The sequence below is a fragment of the Uranotaenia lowii genome, chromosome 3 (assembly GCF_029784155.1).
Source record: "Uranotaenia lowii strain MFRU-FL chromosome 3, ASM2978415v1, whole genome shotgun sequence".
NCBI lineage: Eukaryota > Metazoa > Arthropoda > Insecta > Diptera > Culicidae > Uranotaenia > Uranotaenia lowii.
This window is the reverse complement of record NC_073693.1, coordinates 205,227,834-205,244,050: the sequence shown is the minus strand read 5'-3', so window position 1 is coordinate 205,244,050 and position 16,217 is coordinate 205,227,834. Positions and strand designations below refer to the sequence as shown.

Below are 16,217 nucleotides of genomic sequence, written 5' to 3'. Positions count from 1 at the left end.
ATCGAGGCTTCTCAGTCATGGAATAAGCTCATGGGCGCTTGGTTTGCAATAAAAGCGTTACAGGAGCTGTTCGCGTTGCTAGAAGTCAATGATAAACCAGCGGAACAACACAGGAACAGAGGAATGCGTGTATGATCGAAACTAACACAGCAAAACAAAAAATGAAATCAACATTTGAACCGTCATAGATGAACAAGCTATCGTAGAACATTATATACAAAACTACTAGTGAACTTATTTTAAAAACGCTATAAATACAGAATACGAAGAACGATTAGCATACAGATAAAAATTTGCTTTAAAAATTAAATACGGCTCGTAAGAACACTATCATACACAATACAACATTACGTGATCAGTGATAGCTATCATCGTTACCAAAGAGAAAAAAAAAGTAGAGCAAGATGATGGCAAACAATGAGATGCGTTCGTCTTCTTCGACACTGTCAGCGGCCCCAAGTTTGACGACCATGAGCAAACCAAGCTTGAACAACAGCAAAGCGAGCCTAACGCACAGCCGACAAAGTGTGGCTGAATCGTCGAGCAAAGAGCCGAAACCGCCCACTCGGGAGGAGAAGATTGCAGAACTTCTGGACAAGGCCAAGTTTTATACATCGCTGTGCCTGGGTAAGTGATCTCGGTATCACGATTTAAGACGCCTTAGCATCTATTTCACATTCCGTTTTGTCTCTTTACAGGAACAACGGCCATTCTATCCGTGTTTGCCTTCCTGTTTCTTATACCCTTCGTAGTAGATCCCGCAATAACGACAATCGTATCCGACTATGACCCAGTGCCAGTGACATGCGTCGTCACCGATCATGTGTACGCCGAGGGCATGAGAAACTGCACCTGGAGCTCCTGTCGCGAGGGATGCACCACGGCAGCGATTCGATGTCACCAGCTATTGGTGAACTACACTAAAATAGCATATCACGAGTGGCAGGCCCAGCCACGCGATCTCGACAGCATCGAATGGGACGTGATGGACACGAAATTTCTCGTCAACACGGAGGGCTGTGGTTATCCACCGCGAGTCAACTGCTCCGAATTCGCAAAGAAATACGGGTCAGGATAACTAATCGGCTGCAGGGGTAGCGAATTATACTTAATTTTGTCCCTATTTTTCAACAGGTATTCCCATGTGGGAGAACCTTTTCCTTGCTACTACAGTCGAGCCTATCCCGAAATGGTGGTTGCTCGATACTCTTGGGAAGACAACCTTAAACATCTTATACTGTCCCTTATCATACCGAATGTGCTCTTTGCCGTTTCGATCGGAGTGCTCAGCTATTGGTATTGTCCATGCTGCGATAAGGCGTGCCATAAATCGCCACGTGTCTACGCCGAAAAATATCCTACGAAGGAAAAGTAAGTACATTTTTTATCACGCTAACGCTACTTCACGCTTCACTTTTACCTGACAACCAAAATAGCTGGAATTCTAACTTATTCAAACAAAAATCAGAACTGAAATGCATATTCCAAAGAACAAAATCTGAACATGCCTCCCACCGCCAAATATCAATGAAGAACTACTTTTTCTCACACCATTAAACGCCATTTGCCAGATTATATGTATTCGTGTGCGCTCTTCTGTTCGAAACAACTGCATTAATACTCCAAATTTTCAAACACTTTGTTGCTCTAATATCTCTCTGACGCGCAATAGTCCAGATCTATCTCTCGATGTGCGTACGCAAACCAAGTATTTCAAATTTTGTAATATAAAGTCACACACCATTCTTCCTTTATTTTACTCTCCTAACGTTTTATCATCTATCAGTAGTACTCGGTCGATCATACACACTATCTGCACACGATCATTGTTGTTTGAATAAAATTTCTGATAATCTATCAGCTCACAGTCGGATCTGAAAGCTGAGATTGTTTTTGAAAATAAATACAATTACTCCCTGGAAGTTGTTGAAAGTAACTGATGTACAAAGACATGAGAATTTTGGATTCTCTAGAAAGTTGAGGTTCTTCTATTTACCGAACTGGATAAAGTGGCATACGATGTACAAAATAGTTACTAAGCTGATACTAACTATTACTGTCCGAAATAGATTCTGCAGAACATGTCAGAGCAGACAAGCAGCATTTTGCCCTGAATGTGGAAATGTATAATAATTCAGAATAATAAGGCCGGAACAAATATCAAATTATTCTTTTGTCACCCCCTTTGATACTTCCGAAAACCCCGAAGGGGGATATAATTAATGTTTATGCCTTCTTTTGGCTTCCCGACCTATGTACGAAAGATCCTCGGCCTTCATAGCTGATTCCCAATTACAATCTTCGACAGAATGAACTGCTTTTTTTAGACAATGTAATATGTAAGAAAATTAAAGTGCCTATAGACAGGCGCTAGTAAAATGTCAAGTAACAATATTTTTGCTCTAATTGGAATGCCGGACCGGACATTTACAGGGTTGATAATTTAGTTTAATTTATTTTATTAGAGAGGCTTGCTTGGTAGATTCGCCTCTATACAGCAGTGATTGAATTTTGCTGAGCATGAATTGATCAACCAACTCTCGCTCAACGCTTTACTCGGAAGCAAAGGTTGCTTTGAGGCAGCGAAAACGACAAAACCGATGATGCATACGCTCTCACATGGCCCGCCTTCAAGAAGCAATATACATTCGAGGCAGCGAATCCAAAAAACCAAACGAATGGCTCTCACTCATCTCCTGTTACATTCTTGAGGGAACCGAATTCAAAAGGCAGAGCAAACCCGAGTCTCCTCGTTTGTGCCTGGATCGAATACCCGACAGCGTTACCACATATACAGATTTTTCTGTAAGTATACAGATTTTTTGAAAATTTTCAAGCACAGAATCTGTATATACAGATTACAGATAATTAGAAATTTATACAGATTTCATACAGATTTTCAGAAAATCTGATATTTTCCAAGATATTTTGATTATACTTCGAGTCAATCAAAAATCATCTACTTTGATGATTCAATCATCCATCAATTATCACGCTTGCAAATAAGAAAAAACTTCCAGATTAAACTTCGGAACCGTTACAATGCAAGACAACAAGCAAAGGGTTGAAGAAATTTTTAAATCCTGTGTTTAAGAATCGTACACCAAAATTGGTCATTGCATTATAGGGAATGTAACATTTAATGGTAAAAATTATTGACACAATGTTCAAATCCCAACTGGATGTTAAGCCCCAGCAGAACACAGATCGTTATAACAAAACAAAATATATCGACCTAAAACTTTACATGACCTTATTTCACACACGTAGAGGACCTGTATTTTGTCTGTTATAATTAATCGGACAAAATTAAACCAAAAACGGTTCGCGTATACAAAATATCAGGTTTATAAAAAGGTCACCGTAAATCAGCGTAAGTATCCGGAATGAACATTTTTGATACAGATTTCAATACAGAATTTTGGGATTTTATACAGATTTAAAAGATTTTTTAGCTCGAAAATACAGATTTACATGTGGCAACGCTGATACCCGAGGTTTTTCTGCTATTGCTATTATTGCACAGCAACCGCACGCAGGCAGCTAGTTTTTTCGTTTCTTTTCCTCCCCTCTCCTTGCTCCATACGTTGCGGGCCTATGCATGCAATGCAATAAGTTCGGTTGTTGTCGTTGTTGCCTCAACCTTTGCGGCGAGGTTGAAGATGTTCTCCTCAACGACAGCTATCGGCTTGAGTCCATCAAATTCAATAACGTAAATGAGTAGGGTAAATGATCTTGAGCGGAACTAGTCGAAATCTGATCTTGAGCGGAACCATTTATTTTTCTTAAGATGTAGGCAATGATTGTTTATGAATCTTATCAAAATGTTGAAAAAATACTTTTTCAAAATCTTTTCAAACAAGCATTAACATTTTTGCTAAAGTTTATTAACTGAAATAATGTTATTAGAAGATTTAAAATCATACGCATTTCTGCTGCAATTTTCGTCAATCTACGCTGACTTTGAACGTCAATTTATGTAACCCTTGGCCGTTATAAACTGATTCTTAATGACTAAAATAGTAGAAAAATTCTTAAAGAAGCATTATTCGTGTTTTAGTAACAAGTTTTCTATCAAAATATCAATAAATCGCGTAGTTTTTAAAAGTAAAATATGATCTTGAGTGGAACCATCTTTGATCTTGAGCGGAACTACTAGCTTCCGAAATAAACCGCTAGGTGCGCTGTCTTATGCCTAATGTCTCACACGTGATTTTAACCCCTGAATATATGCAGCACCTTTGTATTTTCCTTATTATATCCGCTTTAGGGAAAGAAAAGATGTATGATTAAATTCGAATAGAACAAAAATTAATTAATTGATGTCATAGCGTACCAAGCTAGGCACACAAAAAGTTTAAATTTTTGGGGTACAAGAAATGTGTTTTTGATTCTTTCTTTCAGAGGGTCGACGGGAAGGAGGAGGAATGCTTTCATACATATTTTTTGGCATAATTCGAGAACTAATGAAGCCAATAAAGTTAAGTCATTATTTCAGAATAAGAATCAATCTTCATTGCCATTACTATTCGTACTTTAAGAAGTAGCTTTCATTTGAAAAGGTTGTTTTATATGTTCAAATTCCAATTGAAAACGATATTCTACCTAATAAACAAAAATTTAAATTGTTTTTAACACACATTCCTTCAGTTTTACATAGTGTAGCAAAGCACACAAAGCAAGCTATTTTATAATACTCCACGATTCAATTGGTGGGCCGGTATTTAAACTCTATCCAATTCCCTTGTGTTTGATTTTACACTTGAGCTCGAACTGGAAGTCGGTTTGAGAAATGATTGTTTTATCAATTGAGCTAAATAATTAATGTTTCCATAAATTTTAAATTTAAATAAATTTAATCTTGATTCATAAAAAACTGGAATTTATAATCAACTTTATTCTTTGAATGAGTTGCTTAGAGCAAGATTGCCGAAATCACAGAAAAATTTGGTTTTCACAGAATTTTGAGGAAACTTTCATCACAGATTTCACAGAATTTTTGAACTTTGATCGGATTTCCATAATTATAATTTTTTTGATCAATATTAAATTTAGTTTTCTTACTTTCAATTAGAAAGGTATGAAAAGATTCTCAACGTAAACTGATTTTTCCCAATCAAAATATAAAAATGATCCATTTTATCATGAATTTCCAATGTAATTAAAGGATTTAAGGGAATGAGAAATGACAAAAAATCGGTTTTTTTCTCAAAAACATTGATTTAGAGCGATGTACAGTTTTTTTTTTGCAAATTCTATAATTAAAGGCATCTTCTTATGTATTTCTGACTCTGTCGTTACCTTCAAAAGTCGTTCTGGTCAATATGACCCGAAGCGCAGATTCAAAGCATCTTAATCACAATTACAACATACTGAGGAACTGACGTTTTAGAGAGACCAAATACGATCAATGAAAATGTTAGTCAAATTAACGACAAAAAACTAAAATTTAAGTTTGAAATATCAATTCATTAAGAAATGAGATACAGCGATGCAAAGACAAAATTGGATGTCTTTGTTTTGAGTTAGATTTTTTTTTCTACCGGAAAATCCAGAATTGCGGTCAAAAAATTCATTGGACCCCCACATATTTATACATCGTCGGATAGATGTATTCTTCACAATTCTAGAAATTAAAAAAGCACCCAAATACTGCAAAGTTGTCAGAAATTATAAGCAATTTAAAAATAAAATTGTTGTTTGGGACTTTTTTCATTCGGAGCCAACTACAGACAACCTAGTTGAACAAATTCACTTCTTTTAAAAATATTTAGAAACTAGAAAAAATAACCTACACAATGAATCCAATATCATAAAAATCAGTCAATATTTGCAGCCACGGGAATAACAACAAATTACAAGTCAAATTTTCCCGAAACGCAGATTTTGCGAACAGCTTTGGAAGGTTAAGCATGCAATAAATTTTAACGGATATTTTGAGAACAACTTTGGAACGCTAAGTTCCCTTTTTACGTAAAAACATTGATTTTTTAACTTTAAAATCTTCAAAGATGAAATTTAATTGAAGTTTCACAGTTACACAAGTATTAGGAATGAGAGCTATAAAAGATGTTGACAGACGAAAATGGTTCCGCTCAAGATCATATTTTAGTTCCGCTCAAGATCAGCGTGGTTCCGCTCAAGATCAGAATTCTTACTCCAGTAAAACAGCTCTAGAGTTATTAGGATTTAGTCTAAAATATTTTAAAATTCATCATTAGAAAGCAGAAACCAAAATCTATCCGCTGAACTGAAAATTTTTTTGTTCGGATATAACCCACAGCCATACCGCTTGATCAACTGTTTCGAGTTGCGTCGAAATGAGCCATTTAGTTCCGCTCAAGATCATTTACCCTATGTGTGCCTCGTCTATTTCATGCATCATGTAGCGACCGAACGTTGAGAGAGTTCGTTCTGAGCAGCGAACGGATAGTGTCTCTCGGAGCAGATCCTCCTCATGGGGGGAGGTTTGAATGAATGTATATGTATCGTCTCCTGTATTACTATACGATGCCTCAGAGTGTGTATTTTGAATGCCTCTGATGAGAAAATGGTTGAGGATTTCAATCACTGCTATACAGGGTTGTTACCAGATTTATTCTTATTTTCTTAACTGGGATTTTAAACTTGTTTATGTATTTATCCCGTAAATTAATTCTCACTGACATCATCGAACTCAAGATACTTGAGAGCTCAGTTGTTCTAGCGATTGCTATTGCCATGGTTGTCAATTTCTCCCCGAGCGGCTTGAAAAATGCAACTCAGTGAACTTTTCGTTTTGAAACACTTGCCCTGCTCTGTTAAGACGCCGGGCGTACACCAAATCAAAGAGCAGAGAACGCTTCATCAGAGTGAGAGCAAGAGAAAAAAATCATCACATTAAGTGTAGGGGAGCAGCGCTATAGAAACACAGTAGGCTTGGTTCTATCCCAACAATAAAAGGAAGAAGAAGAAGCAATATCGTTTCGTGCTGTTTGTTTGCCTACTATGGTAGGAAGAGAAGGAAAAAATGCACTTCAGATGTGTGTTTCGGGATCTCTCCTGCTCACACAGTATTGTTGCTATTGGGGCACTGGTTTTGCTCGGCACTTGGCTTCGGCTGTACTCGGAAACGAGTGTAGAGCATTTCGGAATGAAGTGTGGTGCTCTACAAATCGAAGAAGATAACGGTGCGATTTACACAGCGCACTGTCGGATTTGAGAAGTGCGGACCAACCATGGCTATTGCTGATGTTACGAGATTGTCTCCCATAATCTTATACTTCGCCGGAGGCATATCTAAGATGCCACATTCTCTCTTTTTGAATGTTTCATTTATATTCATTTTTTTTATTATAATAAAAATTTCTATGCCATGGGGTATATTATATTTTTGATGGCCATGGGCTAAAACCCGGCTAATTATCAGATGCTATGGGCTGAAACCCGGCTACATATTTATTTTATTCTATTTTATCCTACGACGTCCATGGGCTGATACCCGGCTAACTGTCGATTTTAATTTCATTAATTTAATCTCAAATATCAAAAACACTAACAGATTGCCCAACTAGGCTGTCAGATCACCTGATTTCTCAAATTATAAAAAAACACTTACTTATTGACCTTCTGGGCTGCAGACATCCTCAAATTTGTCAAATTATAAAATCACAAACTTATTGCCCATATGGGCTGGCGAACTTTCAAATTTCTCAAATAATGAAAATTTCTCATATGAGCTGTCGAAACCTCTACCCATTTGGACGATCGAATTCCCTTTGCCCGTATTGGAGCTTTTTGTTATACTTGCGTTGGGCAACACTCCAACCCGGTCTAGTCTCTCTCTTTTGCGGAAATAGGAACGCAAAAAAATCTCCTGCCATTATCTGTCAATGAGGAATCCCGGACGGCCCATTTACTGGGTTCATCTCGAGATTAATTCTTTTTATTTTTTCAAAGAATTTAACAGCAAGCTGTCATTCTTCCCAAGAACCCGGCCTTATTATTTTTTCTTTTTTTCTGGGATTTTCATCTTGTCGGATGATTCATCCCTAAACTCGGCCTTATCTGACATTATCGAGTTCTAGATACTTGAGAGCTCAGTTATTCTAGCGATTGTTATCGCTGATGTTTCGAGCTTGTCTCTCATAGTCTTATACTTCGCCAGAGGCATATCTAGGATGCAACAACTAGTAAAAACTTTTTTGAAATCCGGGCAAGTTTTAACCAATTAAAAAGCATTTGATCCCTGAGTGTATCAAAGAGTACGAGTAATTGTGTTTATTCTCATCAAAACACCCACTACATCAGCCATCTAACACACGACAACCATTGCACCGTTTGCTCTTGTACTTAACACATCTCTTACATTTTCAATTTTAACCTTAATGCATATGTATTGTACGTTTCATAATTCTTATCAAACAATATCATTTTTGCTTCTCTCTCATATTTTATAGCAAACTTCTGTGCCGTAGTGACGATGAGGAAGACGAATTAGACTACTGAAAGTTTATTTTCAATTTTTCGTCACGCAGCAGCCGATTTTTCACAAGTTGAAAAATTTTCTCAAACCACCCTCCCCATAACACCGCCATCATTTTTTCCATGTCTACCAAAATCTTTTTTCTGTTCGTTTCGTTGATTCCTAATCGGAAAGTCCACCACCATGCCTATTAGACAGAACCCAAGAAATTGTTTCCCTCGACAAGCAATAAGGAGCATCGTAATGCCGAATCAGTCTCGACAGTAACCGTTTTTCGTATCTTAAACTTTCAATTTTATAGTTAAACTGCTGCATGTCTTTGCCAAATCTTTTTCACAGTATTTTTATTTCATTTTGACTCCATGTTGCACCGATTGCAAATCCATTTATCGCAATATCTGCGTTTGGCTCGCTACTACCCAACAACTGATCATTGAAACTGATTCAGTGCCGTTATCGACAGTTATCATTCGAATCGATTACCAATAGAACAATTCAGAAGTATAGCATGACGGGCTATTAAATAGCTTTTCTATTGTTCAATCATCTGCTCAAAAATTTAAATGTTTGTAAATACTGTACAAAACCATATGACTATGCAGACATCTGTATATAAATTTAAACTCGTGATAAAATAGATCTAAATACCATAACGTTATTCAAAACAGAAGGATATTTTGCATAGCATTCTCATAGATTAATGAATTTCGATCAAAATGTTCACTTATGATTCAACAATAGAAGCAAAAATCTCAATTTTGGTATTTACAATTTTTATGCTCGTTTCGAACTTAGTATTTTTGTTATAATTATTTTTCTAATAATTATTCTTTTCGATTTACCAAACTATAGTTTCAACTTTCAAGAAATCCTAACAACAAACTATTGTTTCATTTCCGCCAACCTATCAACTACTACTATTCATTGTACCGACAATCCTGTAAATCTGTCTGCTAAAACACCAAAAATCTCAAACACACACTAAATATCGTCTATCGACGAATCAAACACAATCTACGCTCACCGACAGTAAACAGTCTTGGAACCTCGATTACCAACAAGATTATATGAGCAAAATTTAACTGCACCAGTGAAAATCATCCCTTGGAGAGGTTCAGCGGATTCCAAAGATACCCAACCTGGAAGATCGAAGATTTCATCACCGATTTTTGAAAAGAAGAACTAAGTTTGCTAAATTTCAGCACCTCATCGAATTTCAAGGAAAAATAATTGATAAGTTTTAGACATATTATTTTTGTACATTTGACTGTTATTTCCAATCGTTAGGTTTCGTGTTTGTTCGTTTGTTTTATAGATAGTGACAGACAACCAAGTCCAAAGATTACGGTTAGATCTAGCGAATATAATGGTTATTATATTTTTATCATCTAGCTCTTATCGCATTTGTGAGCGATCACAACGAGAACGCAAAAACGCAAAGTGCTTCGAAGGTTAATATTTTAAAACTCGATATTTAAAACATAGAGCTACCAGAGGTAGTAAAAAAACAAGAGGAAGAAAACAAATGAACTTAGTCTATCGTTTCAGCAAGCAAAAAAAAGTGAAACAAAATCTTTAAATATATTTGCAACTCGTAACAACTAAACTAAACAATGCTAATCTAACACGCTTGGCTATTGAAGTTCAATCTTTTTCAATAGTGAATGAATAACAAAACAGACGATTCAAAATAAATCCGCACACATGATACAAATTTGTAACTTTTGAGAAATCAGAGAATTTATGGAATAAAGTCAAAGCTTTACTTAATATAAAGGAAGAAGTTATGTTTTTTTTATCCGAAAGCCGCTCGAAAATGAGGTGATTTGTGAATTACGTTCACCGCGAATGCCAATTGAAATACAATGCCAGTTCTGGCTGCTTGCTGGTAGTTAAAAGCCTTACTTTTTTGCTAACATGACTAAGTTAGACGACTCCAATACCCTTTTCGGGAAAATTGCCAAAGAAATACGACATATGGTACGGAAAGAATTAGATCATCTGCATATCACTCTCTCAACTCAACTATAACCTGGTTCGGTATCGTTGAGCTTTTGAAGCCCTGAAACATCCGCAGTGTCAGCATTGCCTCGTAGGTCATATACAAAAACCAACACCAGTATACACTCAACGAGGTATTGAAGACTGGCCTGCGGATCCGAGACCGACCAAGCCCGCTTGTCAGGCAGTAACAAAGTCACTATTGACAGCGACGAGCTGGAGATAGCCGAAATCTACGTATATCTCGGCTCGCAAGTGACTGCAGACATTGACACAAGCCGTGAGATTCGGCGGTGAATGATCAGAGGAAGTCGTGTCTACTATGGATTCCACTGTGGACGAGAAGACTTAGCCCTTGTACGAAGTGTATTCGAGCGACTAGTGTTAAGAACCATCTTTGGCAGCGTGCAGGAGAACGAAGTGTGGAGGCGAAGAATGAATCACGAACTCACGAGACTCAACGGCGAACCCGATATACGGAAGGTGGCAAAGGCTATACGAGAATGCCGGACAACTGCCCTGCAAAACAGGTGTTCGCTGGCATACGAGGAGAACGCGCTACTTGGGAACGAGGAGTTGGTTTCCTGTTAAGCCCGCAGGCCCATGCGGCCCTCATTTGATTGGAACCGATAAACGAAAGAATAATCGTAGCAAGATTTAAAACACACGTTAGGAACCTTACAATTGCAATGGTCAAGTGTTATGCGCCAACCGACGTTGCCGATTTGCAGGAGAAAGAGCAGTTTTACAGTCAACTGAACAGCGTGGTAGAGAAAATTCCGAAGGGTGACATTCAAATCCATTTGGACGACTTCAACGCATAGATTAGCGCCGACAATCAGGACCTTGAGCGCATCATGGGGCGCCATGGTCTAGGACAGATGAGCGAAAACAAAGAGCTGTTTGTTGAATTTTGTGGCAACAACAACATGGCGATCGGTAGATTGTTCTTCTCCCATCGACCAGCACATAAGGTCACAAAATCAAATTGACCACATCTGCATCAGCCGAAAATGGAGAAGGAGCCTTCTCGATGTCCAAAACAAACGAAGGGCAGACATTGCATATGACCATCACCTCGTCCTTGGCGAGATACGACTGAGAGTTGCGCGTGTCCATCGGTGCGAGGAGAAAGTCGGGTGTCGATACGACGTCCGCCGGTTGGAGAATCCAGTGGCGAAACTGCCGACAGACGGAACAGTCGACGAGCAGTGGTATGAAATCAAGAAAGCCTTTATTACGACGAGCTAAGGTACTCTCGGTAAAGTTTGTGGAAGAAGAAGTGAATGGATGACGGATGGAATTTGGAGGATGGTCGATGATCGGAGAAAGGGGAAAGTCGGAATTGAGCAGGCATGTACCGGGTCAGCCAAAGCAGCCGATCGCTTACGATATGCGGAGCTGGAAAAGGCAGTTAAACGAGCTTGTAGACAAGAAACAAAAGAGAGCCTGGACAAACTCGCTAGTCGGAGAGGAACAAAGAGCCGCCGCCAATGTAGATAGCCGAATTGTTTATGATCGACACGGCAGCAAGCTGAATCCCGATCCGGACGATCATGTGTGGATGTCATACCTAGTTATTATATCCACATTGCCTCTATGATAACCCATTCCTGAGTAACCTTTGTTAAGAGTGTGAGTAATAAAAGCAGATCGATAGAGAACCCACGCATCTCTTCTACACGTCCGAAATCGTCCCGTTTTCGAGTTAATTAGTGTGTTTCCGCGAACCTTGCTCCCTTCCGGTCCCCGTTATAACAGTGGACCACATCACAACGCTACGTTTCAAACTGGAACAAACCAACGAATTCCAGGAATCTCTTCTGCTGGTGTTCGTTCATTTCGAAAAAGCATTCGACCGACTCAACCGTGAATACATCTGGGCGGTTCTAAAGCGACGAGGATTTCCAGAGAAACTAGTCCATCTCATCGAAGGACAGTACGATGCATTTTCGTGCAAGGTCTTGCACGACAGTGTCTTGTTCGAACCAAGACAATTCTGGTAACTGCTGGAGTAAGACAAGGATGTATTTTATTACCGCTGCTTTTTCTCATCGTAATGGATGAGATCTTGACTAGATCGATTGACTATAGACCAAACCGAGGATTGCCGTGGAATCCTTCGACAATGGAGCAGCTAAACGACCTTTACCTGGCAGACGATATTGTTTTGATCGCTTAAAGACAACAAGACATGCAGAGCAAACTCGACGACCTCACCGAATGCTCCAAGGCAGCAGGTTTTAAAAATGAATATCGGAAAGACCAAGTGGAATGCTTTCAGTAACTTGTTAGCCAGATAACGCCTGATGGTGGTAAAGCATGGATCACCATGAGTCTGGACGCACTGTTTATTATACCATTGCGCTCCTAGTTGTTGGATCTGGAATGTTTTGACAAAACTTTGTTCGGAAATGTTTCCTCTATCAGTGCTGAAAATTTCATTACGATTCGTTTTGTTCCAAAAAATTTACACGTGATGGAAGCCGCGAGACGAAAATAAATTTTGGACACTCACGGTAAAAACCGACGTGGTCGGGTTAAAAAAATCGCGAAATCGTTAAAAATGCTCAAATCAACCGTGTGCAGCGTTCTCAAACGTTTCCGTGAAATGCATACTATCGATCGGCAGGTTCATACCAAGCGTTATAGTGGACCTAAGAATCAGAAACTGCATTTGAAGGTGTTGAGAACGATCAAGGCAAACACAGGGTAGTCGGACTACGACATCGCCAAGAAGTTCAACGTCGACAGGTACACCGTCAGAAGGATTAGTCTCCGCGAAGGAATACGATCCTAAGCAACCAAACCGGACATTGAAGCAGAATGTAGTAGCCGAAGGACGTGCCCGGAAGTTATACAACAAGATTCCAACGAAGTACGACGGATGCATCCTCATGGATGACGAAACGTACGCGAAGATGGATTTTGGGCAGCTTCCTGGCCAAAAATTTTATAAAGCCACTGCAGTGATGCACTGCACTGGTCGGGGTGATGTCCCCGCCAAAGTCAAATTCGTTTTTGCCGATAAGTTGACAAGAAAGTGTTTTATCTGGCAAGGTATTTGCAGCTGCGGACGAAAAACCCCGGTTTTTGTGAAAAACAAGACCATGGACTCCGAAATGTACAAGGAGGAGTGCATTAAATTTTTTTTTTCGTACAATAGATCTCACAAAAGACCAGTAAAGTTTTCGCCAGATTTGGCATGCTGCCACTACAGCTAGGATGGACTACAGTGGTATTCGGCCAACAGGTGGATTTTGTTGAAAAGGACATCAACCCACTCAACTGCCCTTTATTCCGCCCTATCGAAAAATTTTGAGCAATTGTCAAGCAGAAGATGAAGAAGAATGGTAGGACGACTCGGGAAGCAACAGAGATGAAGAGATTGTGGAACGAAATGGCCGCTGAGGTCAGTGAATAGGGTGTCCAAACTTTGATGAGTGGTTCTAGACGAAAAGGTCGAAATTTTATCAAAAAAACATTGAAATATTTTATTTCTCATTTTTCCTTTGAAGTGCAATAAAAACCCTACATTCTGATTATAAAACTTTTTTTTTCGTTTACATAGCTCCGAGATAGACCCGTTTTAACGTGTCCAGATTTATAAATGCTTTATAAAGAAAGACATCGAAACCCGGATCAGAAAATCCGGAGGTGTAACGATTAATAGACAAGTTGTAGAATTTTGAAAAAGTTCGTTGCCATGAAGAAGGTTGATACCAGCAGATACCAAATGAAAAATGTGAGCGAAATTTTGAATCAAATTTTTTTGTGGTAATCATTCGACAATGATTTGAAGTCCTCTCAGTTAAAATTGACTTACCTTTAGCTCCTCCTGGCGACGATAGGCCTGCATCATCAGTTGCTTTCTGGTTTCTTCGGACATTACCGGCTCTCGACCGGGTGCTCCCTCACTGGTTGTTGTCAATTTAATAATAATTTTGGTTTTTTCATTATTGCCAATTATTTCCCCAAGCTTACGATCCGGCAACATTTGCTTCCCGGCAAACCAGAGCTGCACCTTGGATGGTTCTATCACCTCGAGGGAAGCTTGGGTTCCGGTTAAATCTTCGGTATTTGTAAACTCCATTCGGATGGGATCATGCGGTGGTAGTTGCATCGGGTAAACAATCATAACTGCACCGCGCAATAGATCGACTGCCTCCTCCACGTTTTTCTGGGTCATTGGTTGACCCTGATCAACCAACTTTCGAGAAATAAGAACTTTTGCATCCGATACGGCATTCTGCAAAATATCTTGCATTTTCTCCTGCGGCTGCCGACCATTGCGACGCCCAACTGGATCCGGGTTGTTAGTCCAGCCTCCGGATGGGATACATTTTTCACCCCATTCGTCAGTGAGATGCAGTTCTTCGACCTGTTCATCAGTCAGTCCCAACATGTCCGGGGGTAGCATTGTTCCGTGTTCAGCAAGTTGTTCGATTTCTAGAATAGATGGTTACTTTTAATTTGTGGCTCTTCATTTTTGAATTGATATTCAATTGTGTATACACGGCAATCAAACTCCGCCTAAAGATGATCACTCAACCTCTACAGCTTCAATTATACCTTCAACTTAAAGTTATAGTTTTGAACCGAAACCGAGGTTAACCTTCTAAATTTTTTGGAACTTATTCAAATGCAGTTGTAAATCCTTCAAATAATTTGATGTGATCCAACATTTTGTACCATTTGAACTTTTTGTTTCTACCAGTATGCTCATATTTGTATTTTTCATCCATTTTCCTGTGTTATATTATTCCTTAACCTTCAGATACAATAATTTTTTACAATTATAATTTTTTAGGCGGAATGCATCTGTGGTTAACCTGGCAAGACTATTGGAAGTGGAGTGGGTTGCCAACCATTGTACGGTTGGATGGCTTTCTTCGACGAACCATTGACCGTGGAAGCTCTATAAGTAATTCGAAGGCCAAGCCACACAGCCAAAGACAGGACCTTGCTGCCGATGAAGGAACCATACATTCTCTTATATATAAAAATGAAGGCGTTTTTTTTGTAACACCATCACATATGAACGGACGGTCGGAATGAAGTGAAATTTTGTATCCGAAGGTTTTTCAGGCCAGAGATGGTTTATATAATAGTTTTGAGAATCTCACTTTTTATGGAAGGGAGGCTCCCATACAAAATCAACTTGAAATGGGACAAAACTCGAAGAACTTTAAGACGATTTTCATGAAAACTAATTCACAAGCACGAATAAGTTAAAGATGTTTAGATGAAGTAAACAAAGTTTACAGGGTCAGCTAGTAGATACATACATAAAATTTTCACTTCTTGTTTGGTCATTTCAATAATAAATTACAAACAATAATTTGCTAATTCAAGTTTTGATAAAAATGTTATTTTCAATGTGTCTTAATAATTAATTTTCTAAACTGTGGATTAATGTGCGCTAATAAATATCATTATTTTAATATATTGCGTACAAAAAACTTTTTTCGGTTAAATTAGTTTTTTTTTCTTCTGCAAATCCATGTATTTCGGATTCATGATGAAAATAATTTTTGTATTTTCACCCTATTGGATAGTTTATCCCTTATGTCCAAAAATAAAATTGAATTCTGTAAAACAGATCTCATTTGTTGTTTTTTTTTATTTTAAGTAAGATGTAAATAACATTACAGAATTACGGATTCGACGTTTATATCGAGAAAATCAACAGATTTCAACTTATTTTGATTTAAGTGTTGAAATCCATAGTAATTTCAACAATGATTTCAAG

General features: G+C 38.4%; 2 protein-coding genes across 6 annotated transcripts in view; one reads left to right on the top strand and one right to left on the bottom strand.

The window, feature by feature from the left end:
• Positions 1 to 16,217, bottom strand: part of LOC129756942 (cilia- and flagella-associated protein 298-like) — a 66,713-nt gene that overhangs the window by 50,006 nt on the left and 490 nt on the right. The window contains exon 2 of the mRNA XM_055754012.1: positions 14,292 to 14,914. Within this exon, the coding sequence (XP_055609987.1) occupies positions 14,292 to 14,914 (623 nt within the window). The remainder of the gene's footprint in view (positions 1 to 14,291; positions 14,915 to 16,217) is intronic.
• On the top strand, positions 405 to 10,240 carry LOC129756944 (protein tipE). Of its 5 annotated transcripts, none has more exons than XR_008739574.1 (5): positions 405 to 627; positions 699 to 1,068; positions 1,135 to 1,371; positions 8,439 to 8,727; positions 9,495 to 10,240. XR_008739574.1 is itself a non-coding variant. In XM_055754017.1 (5 exons), exons 1-5 carry the CDS (start codon positions 405 to 407, stop codon positions 9,495 to 9,497), a joined length of 852 nt encoding a protein of 283 aa, XP_055609992.1. In that variant the 3' UTR covers positions 9,498 to 10,240. The 5 variants fall into 5 exon arrangements, 4 of the variants coding, with proteins under 4 accessions (XP_055609992.1, XP_055609991.1, XP_055609989.1 ...); XM_055754017.1 differs by lacking the exon at positions 8,439 to 8,727 and adding an exon at positions 1,673 to 1,691; XM_055754016.1 differs by adding an exon at positions 1,673 to 1,691 and having other exon boundaries at positions 8,439 to 10,240.

What these genes read in the sequence shown, in the direction of transcription:
- LOC129756944 (XM_055754014.1), top strand. Translation starts at nt 405, where the DNA reads ATGATGGCAAACAATGAGATGCGTTCGTCTTCTTCGACACTGTCAGCG. An exon ending in TTATACATCGCTGTGCCTGG is followed by an intron (nt 628 to 698) that starts GTAAGTGATCTC and finishes GTCTCTTTACAG; the next exon opens with GAACAACGGCCATTCTATCC. An exon ending in AAATATCCTACGAAGGAAAA is followed by an intron (nt 1,372 to 9,494) that starts GTAAGTACATTT and finishes GCTCACCGACAG; the next exon opens with TAAACAGTCTTGGAACCTCG.